A 14,899-nucleotide genomic window follows, 5' to 3' on the forward strand; every position below is an offset into this window, starting at 1 on the left:
CATATTCAAGATTATTTTTTATGAAACCAGGATACCTCATAAAATCGTGTCACTATACAGATCATTGCAAAATGATGTCATTTCTATTAAGTATTATAAAAAACTATTAAATATCTGAGATTAGGCAAGAAATGAATTAAAAGTGAAGAAAAAATGGGATATTTACCTAAGATTGATTAATACCTCATATCATCACGGGGACCAATATTCATGATTTTAAAAAATACCGGGATCCATCACTTATGAAATCGTAATTTTCTCAAAATATGATTATGAAATTATGAGTGCCTCCGTCTAGAAAAAGTGGAAAGTCTCTGAGAAGAGCGAAAAAGAGGACTTTAATATGAGAAATACGAATCCACTTCATTCCAGGGTACTTGAAATTCCACTTTCCCCCATGCGCGATGATACTTCGAGGGGATTCCCCGCTGTAAATACCTTACACCATAACAAATACTACCATGTGCTCCGGCCTGAAGTGCCGAAAACTTTGCAATCGGGTTGCGAAATCCGCTCGGGCCAGAGGGTATAAAGCAGGATGAAATGGTCACCATAGCCACATTGAGATTTTGGCAACTACACCCATCACCAATTCTTTGGAACTGAAACAGTTGAGCCAGTACAACCGAGGAACAAAACTGAAACAGCACTATCGAACAGAAAGGCCTATATTGTTCTACAATTTTCCGACTAAAGTCACCAAGCGTTTGCTATCTTCCTGTATACTATAGCTTGAGATCTCTGCACCACCTGCATCTAAGGTAATTCAAATATATATATATTTTTTTTCATATAGAGTAAATGTATACTACCATGATTGAATACTCCCCTTTCATAAAAGTTTATTTTTTCGTAATTCATACAAGACCTCTTACTAAGAGTGAAAGACCAAGACGTTTAACCTACACCATCGGCATAGCACATTGCTCAGGTGTTAGGTATGATTTAAATTCAACACCCAGTGGCACTACCCAGTGGTGTTGATACATGACACCCTTGGCTTTTATTTCAGCGACTTTGTAATCTTCAAATTCAAATATGTTAACACCAATGACCCATAGGTGGTTCAATTTCATCATATTTCCCCTAGTTTTACTACAGTGCTCCCTTAATGTACGAGAGTTCTGACAACGGTTTATTGTAAAGTTCTACTTCTTTTAAAAGATTGCCGAGTGATTTTTTAAACTAATTTTTATATATCTTAAGAGGCTCGCGTATAAATCGTAATGCCGCCCCTTTAACGCCCCCAGTGCCCCTACAGCCACGCCATTACTCAGACTTCGCTGTCTCACTTTTTATACTAAACGGACAGACACCTTTTATTCCTTCCTTAACTTTAGACATGCCAGAAGAAAAACAGGATTGAAGGGGAAACCAGAGGGTTGTCATATCGTCCAAAGGTTCAAACATATTGAGGGGACAGTCACACTCAAATGATCTAGCCAGTATTACTGACGTATACGCCTGGCAAGCGAAATGGCTTTTATCATGTAATCTCATCCTTTTTTTTTTAATATATAGAATTAACCATTCTAACAACACGAATGATTTCTTGATATAAACAATTCGATTTCTTGATTTAAAAAAAAATCGATATCTTGATAGCATCATGTAGTTCATCCCTTGATGTTTTAACATTTTATTTTAAATATAGAATTACATTTTAACAACACAAATGACTTCTTGATATTAAGAATTCGATTTCTTGATAGCAAGTAATAGATTTCTAGATACTAAGTATTTGATTTCTTCATATCAATGAATATAATCAAATGAAATAAAACGGCTTGCCAAATGTGCGTACGCGTATTCTGGTTAAATTGGTGTGACAGTCTTTCCATCATTGCATGTAAAGTAAAAACAGCTTGTGAAATTGATTTAAAAGGTTACTTTCATGTAAAGAAGAATAAAGAAAAAGTTGACACAAGAGACATATCGATTAGGCCAAATCATGTCCATGATCCCTAACCTTCCAATCGATACTTTGCGAAAGGTGTTTTTGGGGTTTATTTTATTGCCAATGATATAACGGTAAACTGGTGTTGGTATGGGGAGGGGTAGGGGGGGGGGTAGTGGGATCTCAAAACATCCCAATTTTTATCTCCCATTCATATCTTGCTCATTGTACCACAAATCTGTAAAAAAGATAAATACTTAATATTTTTGGGATTTCAATTTTGCTCGCTCGCTAATCTGAAAGTTCTTTCTTTCTTTCTGACGCGTGACGTCAATCTATTCAGAGGAATGATGAGATGGAATGGGTGTGAGGGTTAACACTCATACATGAATCATGCTTTTTCTTAACTTTATTTCATAAAGTATTTTTTCCCCGATATTTCTAGGAAAGTGTAGGAAAACTTGATTTACCTAATGACGTATATCGATTTAATACATAATTTACCTGAAAAGGTGATTCTAATCATTCTTCACGCAACACCGCTTGGGACTAGCGGACAGATGCTGGATATCATATTTCGCATATGGAAATGTGGAAAATAAATCCGCTATTCCCGCTCTTATCCCCTAAAGCCAAATACACATGTACGTTTCGAAAGTTTCTCTACTTTTAAAGAAAAACCGCAAATCATTTACTGGGCCTATTTTTGTTGATTTCTTTTCTATGAATTGTAAACGAGGAAATTATCGAATTGTTATTACTTTGTAGGGGGCGTAGCCTTGGAACATAATTGAAATCAAGAAGTCACTTATAAAAAGAAGACCCCCACTAAAATTCATCTTAAAAAGGAATTCGGAACCTGACTTCGAACTATACCCAACTTAAAGGACAAGTCCACCCCAACACAAACTCGATTTGAATAAAAAAAAAATCAACAAGCATAACACTGAAAATTTCATCAAAATCGGATGTAAAATAAGAAAGTTATAGCATTTTAAAGTTTCGCTTATTTTCAGCAAAACAGTTATACGAACGAGCCAGTTACATCCAAATGAGAGAGTCCATGATGTCACTCACTCACTATTTCTTTGTATTTTATTATATGAAATATTAAATATTTTGATTTTCTCGCCATTGTCATGTGATATGAAGTTTCATTCCTCCCTGAACACGTGGAATTCCATTATTTTAACATTTTGTGCTTCAGGCAAGGAGGTCCTAATCGTCAAATTCATAAAAATTGAAATATTGTATAATTCAAACAATAAAAAACAAAAGAAATAGTGAGTGAGTGACATCATGGACTCTCTCATTTGGATGTAACTGGCTCGTTCGTATAAACTATTTTGTTGAAAATAAGCGAAACTTTGAAATGTCATAACTTTCTTATTTTACGTCCAATTTTGATGAAATTTTCAGCATTGTGCTTGTCTGATTTTTCTCTATTGATTCAAATCAACATTTTTCTGAGGTGGACTTGACCTTTAAATGATATTTTGTTCGTTTTCTCGAAAAGCACGAAATAATAGACACTGACAGTTGATGTTTGGGAAAACATTGATCCCTAGTATGGCATAGTTGCCACAATAATCGGTTGGATATCAGTTTTGTCAGGCTTTTCCTTTGTTGTCTTTGTTTTTAAAGAAGGAAGGGCGCTTAAACTGGCAAGAGTTTAATCATGAGCTCCTCACTTCTCGCATATCTGGGAATAACGAAAGATAGCATTAGACCATAATTATAAAAAACGACTACCATATGTACATTATAATGATTCATCTACAGTTATAGGATGGTGTAATAGATTAATAACATTTTGAAGGACATAAAAACGACTGAGACTAAAACAAGAAAAAAAAATCAGAATTGATTAAATTAAATTGAAGAGGATATTACTTTCGGAGGCCGAAACTTTTCAACAAAGTGTTTTTGCGGTTTACTTTTCCAACTTTTTAAAACCAATATTTCATTATTTTTCTTCTATTACTCGGGTGGGTGGGGGAGGGTTAAAAAATTCGAACCCCTCAGATTCTCCTCTCATACGTCAATGATCAGGAGTTCCAGACAGTATTACACATTTTTGAGGGACGAAATTTGACAATACATCGAAAAACTGTTGTTAAATATATTTACGTCACACGCTTGACATGTGGCTATCCATAGTTAAACAAATGAACTTTAAATCCTCTATTTCAAGTCCTGGTAGCCCCATGTGAGACGAAAATATTCAACATATCGGCCTTTGAAATTCGATACACATCCAGATTAATGTACGTGGAAAATAAGAAACAAGGGGCGGATCCAGGATTTTCCGACGGGGGGGGGGGGAGTATATTTTCCCGAGGCCCCCCCCATAAAAAAAGAAAAACATACAAAATGATAAGGTTTTTAACCAAAAATGAAGATTATTTCGTCCACTAGAAAATCTGAAAAGCAAAGAAAAAAAGGTCTTTACTTTCAAGGGGGGGGGCACACTTCTGTTTTAACGGCATTTTTACATTAAAGATTTAAAGTGTACCTCTCAAAGGGGGGTGGGGCACGGACCGGCTTTGCCCCCCTCCCTGGATCCGCCAGTGTAAGAACCACATTGGAATAACAAAAATCAAGAGATATTTGACATGTGAGATTCAAATTATTTTTTATGACGATATTAAAATCGCTGTCAATGGCATCGATAGGAGGCGAGTGCTATTGAAAATAGTATATTTTCTCTACTTTTTATGGTAAAGCACAATACTAAAAGTACTATGTATAGCTGGGACGCATTAACATGTCGTGGTAAATGCATTCATAAATAATCTTGACCCCATCTCTCCCATAGAGTTGGTTCGACCCAATTTCGGAGAAGAGTGCGTTACAATTACTTTACCCCCCTTAATGTATCATTTCCTTAGAAGTTCATTCAATATGACCTAAGCACAAATGGGAGTTCATGGCCAGAACCATAACTCGGGTTCCTCGCGGTTGAACATCCCGCATCCGAGGTTACAAACCTTCACCAGGGAGTCCAACATCCCCACTCCGGGAGATGATAAAAAGGGAATGCAGCTTCGGTGTGTTGTTATCCATCCACGGAGTCAGACACCAACCCGCCGCATCTTTTCTTTGCCATCAGGCCGCGGCGGAGGATGGGAGATTGATATATCATTCGCCACGTTAAAGGATACCGAAGGATTACGGCCCCTGGATAATAAAGCAGGCTTGTGCAAGGGATAAATCAATTTACATGTGCGTGGCATACGCGCTGGCAGGGCTGAGGTTGAACTTGTCTCCGCTGTATGGAATATGGCTTGATGCCGACCGAATGCTCTACCGCTAGAATACCCGACGTTTTACCCGACAAAGCTAATGTCGTATTTCGTTCAATATCTTCTCTTCTTATGTTCAGATATCCCTGACTAGTATTGTGAGTAAGAATAAGGAAACATGTACCATCAGACGATTACGAACGCCTTTGCCTCGCTGATTTTGGCGGCAACACTACTTTCGACGATGATGTTATCGTCACTGACCGAGGCTTGTGGTTCGAAAGGAAGCTCGGATGTTACAACACCCAAGCCTCAAAGAGGTGGTAGACCTGGCGTACAGAGGTAAGATCATGAAGATAGCACTCTTTGAGTCACCGGTGTACATATAGGGGGGTGGGGGGGGCTTAGACACCCTACAAATTTTAATGACCGGAAAAAAGGGGAAAAGAAAGAAAACGAAAAGATAAAAGGGTAAAATATTTCATTATTTATTTCAATATCATATCAAAATCTGTCACACTATAGGCCTAATATATATATTTTTAAAAACATATGAATCGTGTTCCATACCCCATGTCTGGCCCCTGAAAATTGTCGGTTCATGGTGGCCATTCACTCGAGGTTTTTATTTTCGCGTTACAGAAAGATTGGGGCAAAATCAATCAAAATGAACGTTGATGCCATCCCCCCTTGGTTCAAAGGGCCATCTCGAGATGGGGTGGGGGGGGGGGGGGGGCATATTTATCTGTGGCGTATCCAGGCAGGAGCCCATGAAGTGCCGAATTTACTTTTTAATTTTTTTTAGAGTGGATAAAACACATAATATTTCACGGTTTCTAATGACATTGAATATAGACAATATTGCGTTCGTTCAGGGAGCAAAACATATGGGACTGTTGTTAATGTTGAGACGTCGCGCGTCGTGCTCTAGTGGGAAGACTCTCGTCTTTCAATCCGAGGGACGTGGGTTGGAGTCCTAGCCATGGCGTGTTTTCGTTCAGCAAGAAATTTATCCACATTGTGCTGCACTCAACCCAGGAGAGGTTAATGGGTATTGGGTACTGGCAGGAAGTAGGCTAATTCCTCAAAAAGCTGTGCGCAGCAAAATTGGTAGACTAGCTTAGCCGGGGTAATATAGGATCGCCTTGGCCCAGTATTTTTCTCCATATTGATTGTTGTATTATATTCTAAGTTTTTTTTCTGTATAGTAAATTTTATTGCCTTACATTTTCTCATTATGGAGAATGTCCTGGGCGTATATTGTATTCCTTTAATGTGCAGATTTGCAAATAAAGTGATATATATAAAAAAAAAATGAAAAAGCAAAGCGATGCAATGTTTGACAGTAGATAGGCTTGTATAGTTGGCTGATGCAGTGACATTCAAGAATGCATTCTCGCATTGATGTCGTCTCCCTATTAAATGTACAGTCACACGTAAAATCACATCAACAAAACCGACTACAGACCGATCAAAGCTTACATCACGTTATTTCGAATGGCATGCATCGGTCGGTTTGGAGTCGATTTCGTTGGTGTGACAGATTTATGTTGCAGTCAAACCGATGAAACCGGATCCAACCGATCAAAACCGGTACGTTGATTTTCAATGTCATTACCATCGGTCGGTTAGCAATCGGTTTCGTTGGTGTGACAGGACATTATATTGCAGTCAAACCGATAAAACTGACACCAAACGGATCCAAAATAGTACGTTAATTTTCAGTGTCATTACCATCAGTCGGTTAGGAGTCGGTTTCGTTGGTGCGACTGCGGTATGACCGTCTCCCGAACTTCCGTTCAGAAGCGTGAGTTCCCTATTTCACAAAGACGTTTGATCACGTCTTCCTCAATTTATGTTTCAGACTTCGGCGCGAGTTGGGCATGGATTGGAATGACGAAACCATAGCCGCGTCGAACCCGGAGTCGATTTTGACAGACGAGCTCGTTCACCTGCTTGAACAGGACATCGACGACGGGGAGGTCACCGTCATTGACTGGGTCAGCGAGGGACATTCAGTTCATGATTTTTTGAAGCTCTTAAACATCTTCGACAAGGATGGTGAGTGGTAGTAACGTTGAACCCGTTTCAATGAGTTGCAATCAAACGCAACTGTAAAAAAATCGAACACATATATTTGTCTCGCCTAAGCAGAGCACGAGCTTGTATTGGGGACTTGAGGTATTAGTATTGTTATTGTTATTATTTTTGTCATTATTAATATTACTTTGATTACATTTATTATCACTATTATCATTATAATATCATGACATTATTATTATAATATTATTATTATCAATTTCAATTTATTTGCTCATAAAAAATCCATACAAGAACACTATATTTATATACAGAGTTTTGTATTCACAAAATAGAAAAACGACAACAACAATGACAACAAATAAAAATAAACATTGGATTGAATTATAATATGATACTATTATTCTAATAATATTATTATCATTACTTTCCTCCTCATTTTCATCATTGATCATCATCACCACCACCACCACCACCACCACCACCACCACCACCACCACCATCATCATCATCATCATCATCATCATCATCATCATCATCATCCTCATCATCATCATAATTGATACCAATGTTTATAGTTATCATGCTTATATTTTAGTATCATTCGTATAACCCCATGAAAATCATCATCCCTGTCGCTATAGTATATGTTTTAAATATATACCCACACGTTGTGGCCCGAATATATTGTTTCTTAACCGGCTCAGTGCATACATATCTCTTCTTAGATTTATCCAATAAGTACCACCCACGCGCAATATGTCAATTTTGCTTTATTACGACATCTCTGTTTTTATGAAGATGGAAATCTACGGTCTATCTTTTTCTATAGCACTCTTTGGATAACGTGGTACGTGTTATTTTTATGTAGTTAGAGATGTTCACGTTTAATAGTTCTAAAAGTTGAAAGGCCATTGCTCATTTTAATTTATGGGTTAGTTTTGTTCTTTTCGTTCTCCCAGACTCTTATATATTCCACGTTCCCCCATTTTTCTTCATCCCATTCTTCTTCTTCTTCTTTTCCTCCCTCTTCCTCCTTCTCCTCCTCTTCTTCTCTTCCTTCCTCTTTCTTCTTCTTCTTCTTCTTCTTCTCCTTCCCAGTGTCATGTTCCCCTCTCTCTCCATCACTCCCCCTCTAACCCCATATCTCTCTCTTTCTCTCACCATTCAGGCGATGATCGGATATCAATATCCGAGATTGTCAACGTGATCAAAGAACAAAGTAAACCAAGTATTACGCTTGTCTGAAACGACGAAACCGGAACTACTGTCCAGATACATCGTCTGCTTCTCCCGGGATCTCAGACGGTCACACCAATGAAACCGACTTCAGACCGATCAAAGATATACATCATTTCAAATAGCGTATTATCGATCGATTTATACAGTTTCGTTGGTGTGACTGTAACATATAGCAGGCCTGCCTGTTAAAATACGACGCAAACATGAAGCATTTTGAAAAGAATGGATCCCAAAGATTCTTGCACAACTCTTCGAAAAACCACGGAGTTTTGATACATCCATGGGAGCACCTTGCACAATTATTAAACTATAGATATTAATATTTATCCAATATTAGATGTAAAAGGATATTTGTTGGGTAGAATAACACCAAATGCTCTGGAAACCTTTAGTAATGAGCCTTTAGTAATGATATATGTGTATGAAACGTTGACATGAAATTTACCCAACAAATACATGTTCCAATTTCACACAAGAATTAGTAAAATTTTACAATTTGCTTTTCTTTTGTAGTGTATGTATATAACTGATCATTGATTTTTGTCACCAGAAATTCTAAGAAATTAAGGAATACTTGGTATTTTCTATGTTTTATGTATCTCACTCATCGCTCTAAGAATTGTAGTTAAATTCCACAAAAAAGATCTTCAAATCGCCGACTTTTAAGACATTGCTATAACAAGTATATTTCCGTTATTGCAAGGATTAATTTTGACCCAAGTTTATTTTTTTTTCATCCACTGTAGACATTGCATTGTGAATAGAGACAGACCAATCCCAGTCGCTTTATTGTCCTTTTAGTGAAATATTAATTTGGTTAGGCCTATTTCTTTCTTCGTAAAAACATTGTCTTTTTACAGGGAAAATTAAAAGGTCATTAAAAGGTCTTTTAAAGATGTTTAAAAATGAAATAACCTCTTGCATATTTTTCTCTTAAAATTCCTTCTTTGATACGGAGAAGACACTTCTTTCTAATTTCGGTTCAGCCCTACTTCAATTAGATCATTTTCGTCACCTGGAATTACAAATTTGCATATTTATGCATAACCCTGCCCCATTATAATAATAATCATCATCATCATGCAACTGTTATTTATAATTATTCGCAAGAATGTATATCCGTCTGCTATGTGACCTGTCTGTTTTTGACGTCTATAATCTAGATTATAATGAATCAAAACATTCAAATATTTTTTTTTTATATTTAAAAGTCATTATGCATCCATTCATCGGAATCCTAAAACCAATTATGTGGCAACAAAATAATTTATTTATGTACCATACACGTAATAGCCTAAAACAACTTCCTCATTTGTATTAAAGTATTCCTATACATTCCATGAGGACTTGTCACTCTTCTTCTTCTCTATAAGTACAGGCCACCGTCTGGCGTATTGTCGTACTCTTAGTCCTTTGAGAAGTAAAATCAATATTTGGGATAAAATGTATAGGACCAATTTACACGTTTGGAGTGATTTTTGCGATCGCATGGGTTCTCTACGTTTGTATGCATGCCATATATGTTTTTTTGCCAATTTCAAATCCAATCTCGATGATATTTGTACTGTTCTACTTGTTTGATATTGCTTGAAACCGGTTCATGCTTTTTTAATTGACTTGATCTTTAAGAAGCCTAAAATGCTGAAATAAAGACCCATGCTAATGGAGGGACCCCCCCCACAAATATATAAATATGAAGGTGATATAAGCCTTGCAATGATCAATGATCGATATAACAGTCCTATTATTTTTGTTGTTGTTGTAAATGGTACTACGGAAATGATGTTTCTTGATATTTATGTATATATATTTATTGTATTCAATGTAAGTAACCTTAATTGAAATATGAAAAGGCACGTGAAGTACAAATTGGAATAATTTGAATGATGATGATTTTTTTAAAATAAACTTCTTCGATAAATCAGTCTTCGTTTCCTTCCATTCTTATTGTTACCCAACATTACAACGGATTCAGAGGAAAAAAGAATCGTGTAAACATTGGGATGTGCGTACATTGTAGTTATTACATGGAGCTATTATAACTGCCATACATACATAGAACATCATGATTATTAACACACATACATGTACACCCACACACACACACGGGGGTGGGGGCAAAAAAGGGGGATGAGCTTGAGGGGGGGGGGAGATGCGTGAGAGAGGATGGAGAAAGAGAGGGAGAAGGAGAATGGAAGAGAAAGAAGGGGGATGATAGAGGTGGAGAGAGAGAGAGGGGGGGGGGGAGTTGAGGTGGAAAGAGAGAGGGAGAGAGAGGTGGGGGGTTAGAGGTGGACAGAAAGAGGGAGAGAGACATGGGGGGGGGGGGTAATGACCCGAAGGGGGGGGGGGGCGCAGATACCCTTTAAAGCAATAAGCGGTCTTAGCCCTATGAGACTTCCTTGTTTTTCTTTTCATCGTGTATATAAATACATAACGATTTACGTCATGAACGTTTTTAATAAAAAACAACGTAAGAAAAATAATTGTAAGAGTTAAGTCTATCTATATTTTCTTAACATAATGGCAATATGTCAAGTTTCTGTGTTTCTTCTCTTCTTAAAATGGAAACACTTCGATATCATATACTGTATCTCTTCCGATTATATCCGGAATTGATAACTTTGAGGAACTCGCATTTGGTAAAAATATTGAACTAATATACGGAAAAGCAGATACCGCTTAGATGATTGAGATTAGTAATAATTAAAAAACAAGATTAATAATACTGAAGGGGAAAAGTTATCATAAATTTCAGATTTGGTTTTGGGAGAAACAGAAAATCGGAGGATCAGAATTAGCAGAAATGAACTTTTCACCAAAGTGATCAATCCGCAAATCGGCAACTTGAGGAGATTCAAATCTGTGCCTCGTGCACGCATCTTGGCCTTTCCAATTAACGATCAATGTTGAAGTGCCTGAAAATTTTTCTCTCAAGGCACTTATAAACAAGTACACATTTTATCACACATTTCAAACACTTCAAGATTAAAATTTGAGTATTACCAAAATCACTGATTATTTTTATTATTACTACAGAGGAACTGTAACCATGGTAACGCATAATGTACTTTTCATGATTTTCAATTTGAACATGAAAAAAGAGACCGAAAACAAAAGCAAAACAAATCCCCCAAAAGACCAAAAAAGGCAGGAAATGCTGCCTAAGATTAAGAAGGTGTTATATGCATTAGATTAATAAGTGTAATTTTCCCATGAAATCGATAGTTTCATGGAATATCATGACAATATTTAATGAAGCTGTTCCCTCGTCAGTGAAATTAGATATATATCTCCTTAAGGGACAAGTCCTCTCCAACATATTTTTGATTTGAATAAAGCGAGAAAAATAATCCAACGAGCATAACACTGAAAATTTCATCAAAATTGGATGCAATTTATGACATTAAAGTTTGACTTAATCTCACAAAACAGTTATATGCACATTCTGGTAGGTATGTTAGTGAAGAGGGTAATGACGTCATCATCCACTCATTATTTCGTTGGTATTTTATTATATGAAATATTCTTATTTTCCTATACAGTACGTTGCTGATGTAAATTTGAAAAGTAAAAAAAAAAATGGAAGTCAAATTGGTCCCGAGAAATTTGAAAAGAAAAAAAGAGGGGGTGGGGGGGGGGGGCGGGGGATTTCAGATTCCACTGCAGAATAATGGTAATTTTTGGATACTTTTTTGTATTTTTACACATCTTCCAGAATACATGGGGATGCTGCCTATGGAGAATAATACATGCAGCACCCCCATGGAAATTTTGGAGGGTGCTTCGGGCGGCACCCTCGCTTCCCAGGGCCATGCTGTAGATTAGGTATTACCATTATTTGAACATTAAAAAAAAATAAGTTGGTCCTTAATGTCAAATCTGAAAAATTGAAATATTGATTTATTTCGGAAAAAAAATCAAATGTTGTATAATTCAAACAATAAGAACAAAAGGAATAGTGAGTGGTAGACATCATTGACTCTCTCATTTGCATGTCACTTAGTTGTGCATATAACTGTTCAGGGATAAATAAGCGAAACTTTAAAATGTCATAACTTTCTTATTTTACATCCGATTTTGATGAAATTTTCAACATTATGCTTGTTTGATTTCTCTCTATTAATTCAAATAAACATTTTTTTCTGCGATGGACGGGATTTTAAAGAAATTTATAATATCCCCCCCTCAGTTGGTGAAAATATTGTACAAGAAGTTTTAAGGAAAGCTCTACTGACTTGTTTTCTCTATAACTTTGCATGTATCTATATCAAAATTACTTTGTTCCATTTGCGTCCAAAATCTTTTGTCCCATTTCTTCTTAAAATTGAAAACTTCCGGAGGAAATTTTTTTTCGAGATAAGATTTAATTTCAACAGATCTATTTCCGTCCAGTATATGAATTACATTCTAAAAATAGGTCCCATATGACACCAAGGTCAGAGAGAACGTGAACTCGGGGCAGGGCGTTGTGGACGAGCAGAGAGGATGGGGGGGGGGGGGTAAAGAAAAAGGAAACCGGTTCAGGAGAGGATAGAGAGAAAGTGAGAGAGAGAGAGAAAGAGGGGGGTGTAGTGTTTGTGTGTGTGTATGTGTGTGAGAGAGGATAAGAGAGAGAAGGAGAGGGAAGGGGAAAAGAGATAAAGAAGAGAGGCGGTCAGGGCTCCGGGATGTTTATTATTATTATTTATTTATTTATTTTTATTGTGGTTCCTGATATAAAGACAAGGTACATTTTCCCATCTTTTCACATCTTCCAGATTACCTTGGGGTGCTGCCCATGGAGAATAATACACGCAACACCCCCACTTCCCAGCAGGGCCATGGACATGATGGAGGTGGAGAGAGGGAGAGAGAGAGAGAAGGGGGTAAAAGTGAGAGGAAGGGTGGGAGAGAGATAAAAAGGAAGGGAGATACAGATATATAAAAGTAAAAGGGGAGGGGACTACGTGAGCGCGGGATGGAGAGATAAATAAATTCAGTGAGAGACGGGGGGGGGGGGGGGGACGGTAAGTTAAATGGGTACTGGAGGAAGAATAAGGGGGGGGGGGGGTGAGGAGCAGGGGAGAAAGACTGGTAGGATGGGATGGGAAAGAAAATATTGTGGTAGTGGATCGAGAGTGACAGTCATGAGCCATCTGTATAAAGCTTTGCACTTTTGTTACCTCCAGCCAAAATCGGTGTACTGACTGATTTATCATGTAGGATGATATTAAACGGGGTCTCCATCCACGCTTGAGAAAAGAAACTATCGAGGAGAAATTCGAGAAGGCATGTATATTTTTACCGTGAAATTATTAGCACAATGACTTATGACCGAACTGTGTCCACATAATGAAAATAAAGAAATGAGAGAAAAATCACTGAAATTTGACAAAAATCCACCTAAAGTGATCTCCAATCGTGTCGTGTAGACTCTAAACGCCATTCATCAGAAATCAAAAAAATGTTTAACAGATTTATATGCCAAGTGCACCACCTAAAAGTTAATATGAATAAATGGAGAAAAATAAGCATAAATTATCACTGATAAAAATGGTATCATGAAAGTCGGAAGCAAAATAAGAATTTTATACCACTGCACTTTTTTCTTGTTCATTCGCAAAAATTGTGGGAACTAATGACATACCTTTCTACTTTACCATGTACATGTAATATTGTATTTTCGATTTGTAATAGGTCCATGATAAATCTTTGCACACTGTTAAAATAGAAGGACAAAAGATGTACATTAAAACAGACATTGGGCAAGATACTGTCTACACAACTAGTGGTAAAATCTGCCCAAATTGGGTAATATAAACTAATAATTGGGTAATGAATTTGCTCAATTGGATAATGATTGCCCAGGATGTATCTATATTTTTTACCAACATACATTACCCAACACAGTAGACAGTATGTTGCCCAATGTGGGCCACGTCTTAAGCCCGGTGCATACACAAAATGCAATTCGTTGCGATAGGAATTTCAAAGAAATTGCAAAAAAACATTTGATGTGAATATTCCAACCAATAAAATATGAGAAATCAGAATTCAGAATCGTGATAGGACTACTCAAACCGAATTCAGTCAAGTACGAGCTTCCCTGGAGGAATAAAAGCAAAATCAATTCCAAATCGTAATGACGTCTCATATCTCCTGCGACTTGGAGCCGATTTGGAATTTATTCCGAACACATGGCTCGCCGATAAACCAAATTATGATTTTGTTATTTCTAACATTTTGCCTAACTTCACATAAAACAATTTTCCTTCTTGGAAATGTCACTTTAATGCAAAATAAGATTTGTTTAAAAATCGCGCGTCATCGGATCGCATATAGTGTGCGCTTTACGAAGAGCTGTAATTGATCCGATCCATTTAAACTATGAAAATCAATGTAAAACAAAAATTCATTATTGGAAATGTAAACTGGTTTGTAAAGAAAACGAAACACTTCGAGCACACAATGATTCTAGATGCTGCCGTTGCTG

At 37.0% G+C, this 14,899-nt stretch overlaps 1 protein-coding gene across 1 annotated transcript; it reads left to right on the plus strand.

Moving 5' to 3' along the window:
* The first annotated feature begins 529 nt into the window (after nt 1-529).
* On the plus strand, nt 530-10,336 carry LOC121424481. Its single transcript, XM_041620178.1, has 4 exons — nt 530-761; nt 5,283-5,484; nt 7,007-7,203; nt 8,354-10,336. The coding sequence occupies exons 2-4, from the start codon at nt 5,321-5,323 to the stop codon at nt 8,428-8,430; spliced, it is 438 nt and encodes a 145-aa protein (XP_041476112.1). The 5' UTR covers nt 530-761; nt 5,283-5,320; the 3' UTR covers nt 8,431-10,336.
* The last annotated feature ends 4,563 nt before the right edge of the window (nt 10,337-14,899 follow it).

This window comes from Lytechinus variegatus, chromosome 11 (genome assembly GCF_018143015.1).
Source record: "Lytechinus variegatus isolate NC3 chromosome 11, Lvar_3.0, whole genome shotgun sequence".
Classification (NCBI taxonomy): domain Eukaryota; kingdom Metazoa; phylum Echinodermata; class Echinoidea; order Temnopleuroida; family Toxopneustidae; genus Lytechinus; species Lytechinus variegatus.

What these genes read in the sequence shown, in the direction of transcription:
- LOC121424481 (XM_041620178.1), top strand. Translation starts at nt 5,321, where the DNA reads ATGTACCATCAGACGATTACGAACGCCTTTGCCTCGCTGATTTTGGCG. An exon ending in GGTAGACCTGGCGTACAGAG is followed by an intron (nt 5,485 to 7,006) that starts GTAAGATCATGA and finishes TTTATGTTTCAG; the next exon opens with ACTTCGGCGCGAGTTGGGCA. An exon ending in AAACATCTTCGACAAGGATG is followed by an intron (nt 7,204 to 8,353) that starts GTGAGTGGTAGT and finishes CTCACCATTCAG; the next exon opens with GCGATGATCGGATATCAATA.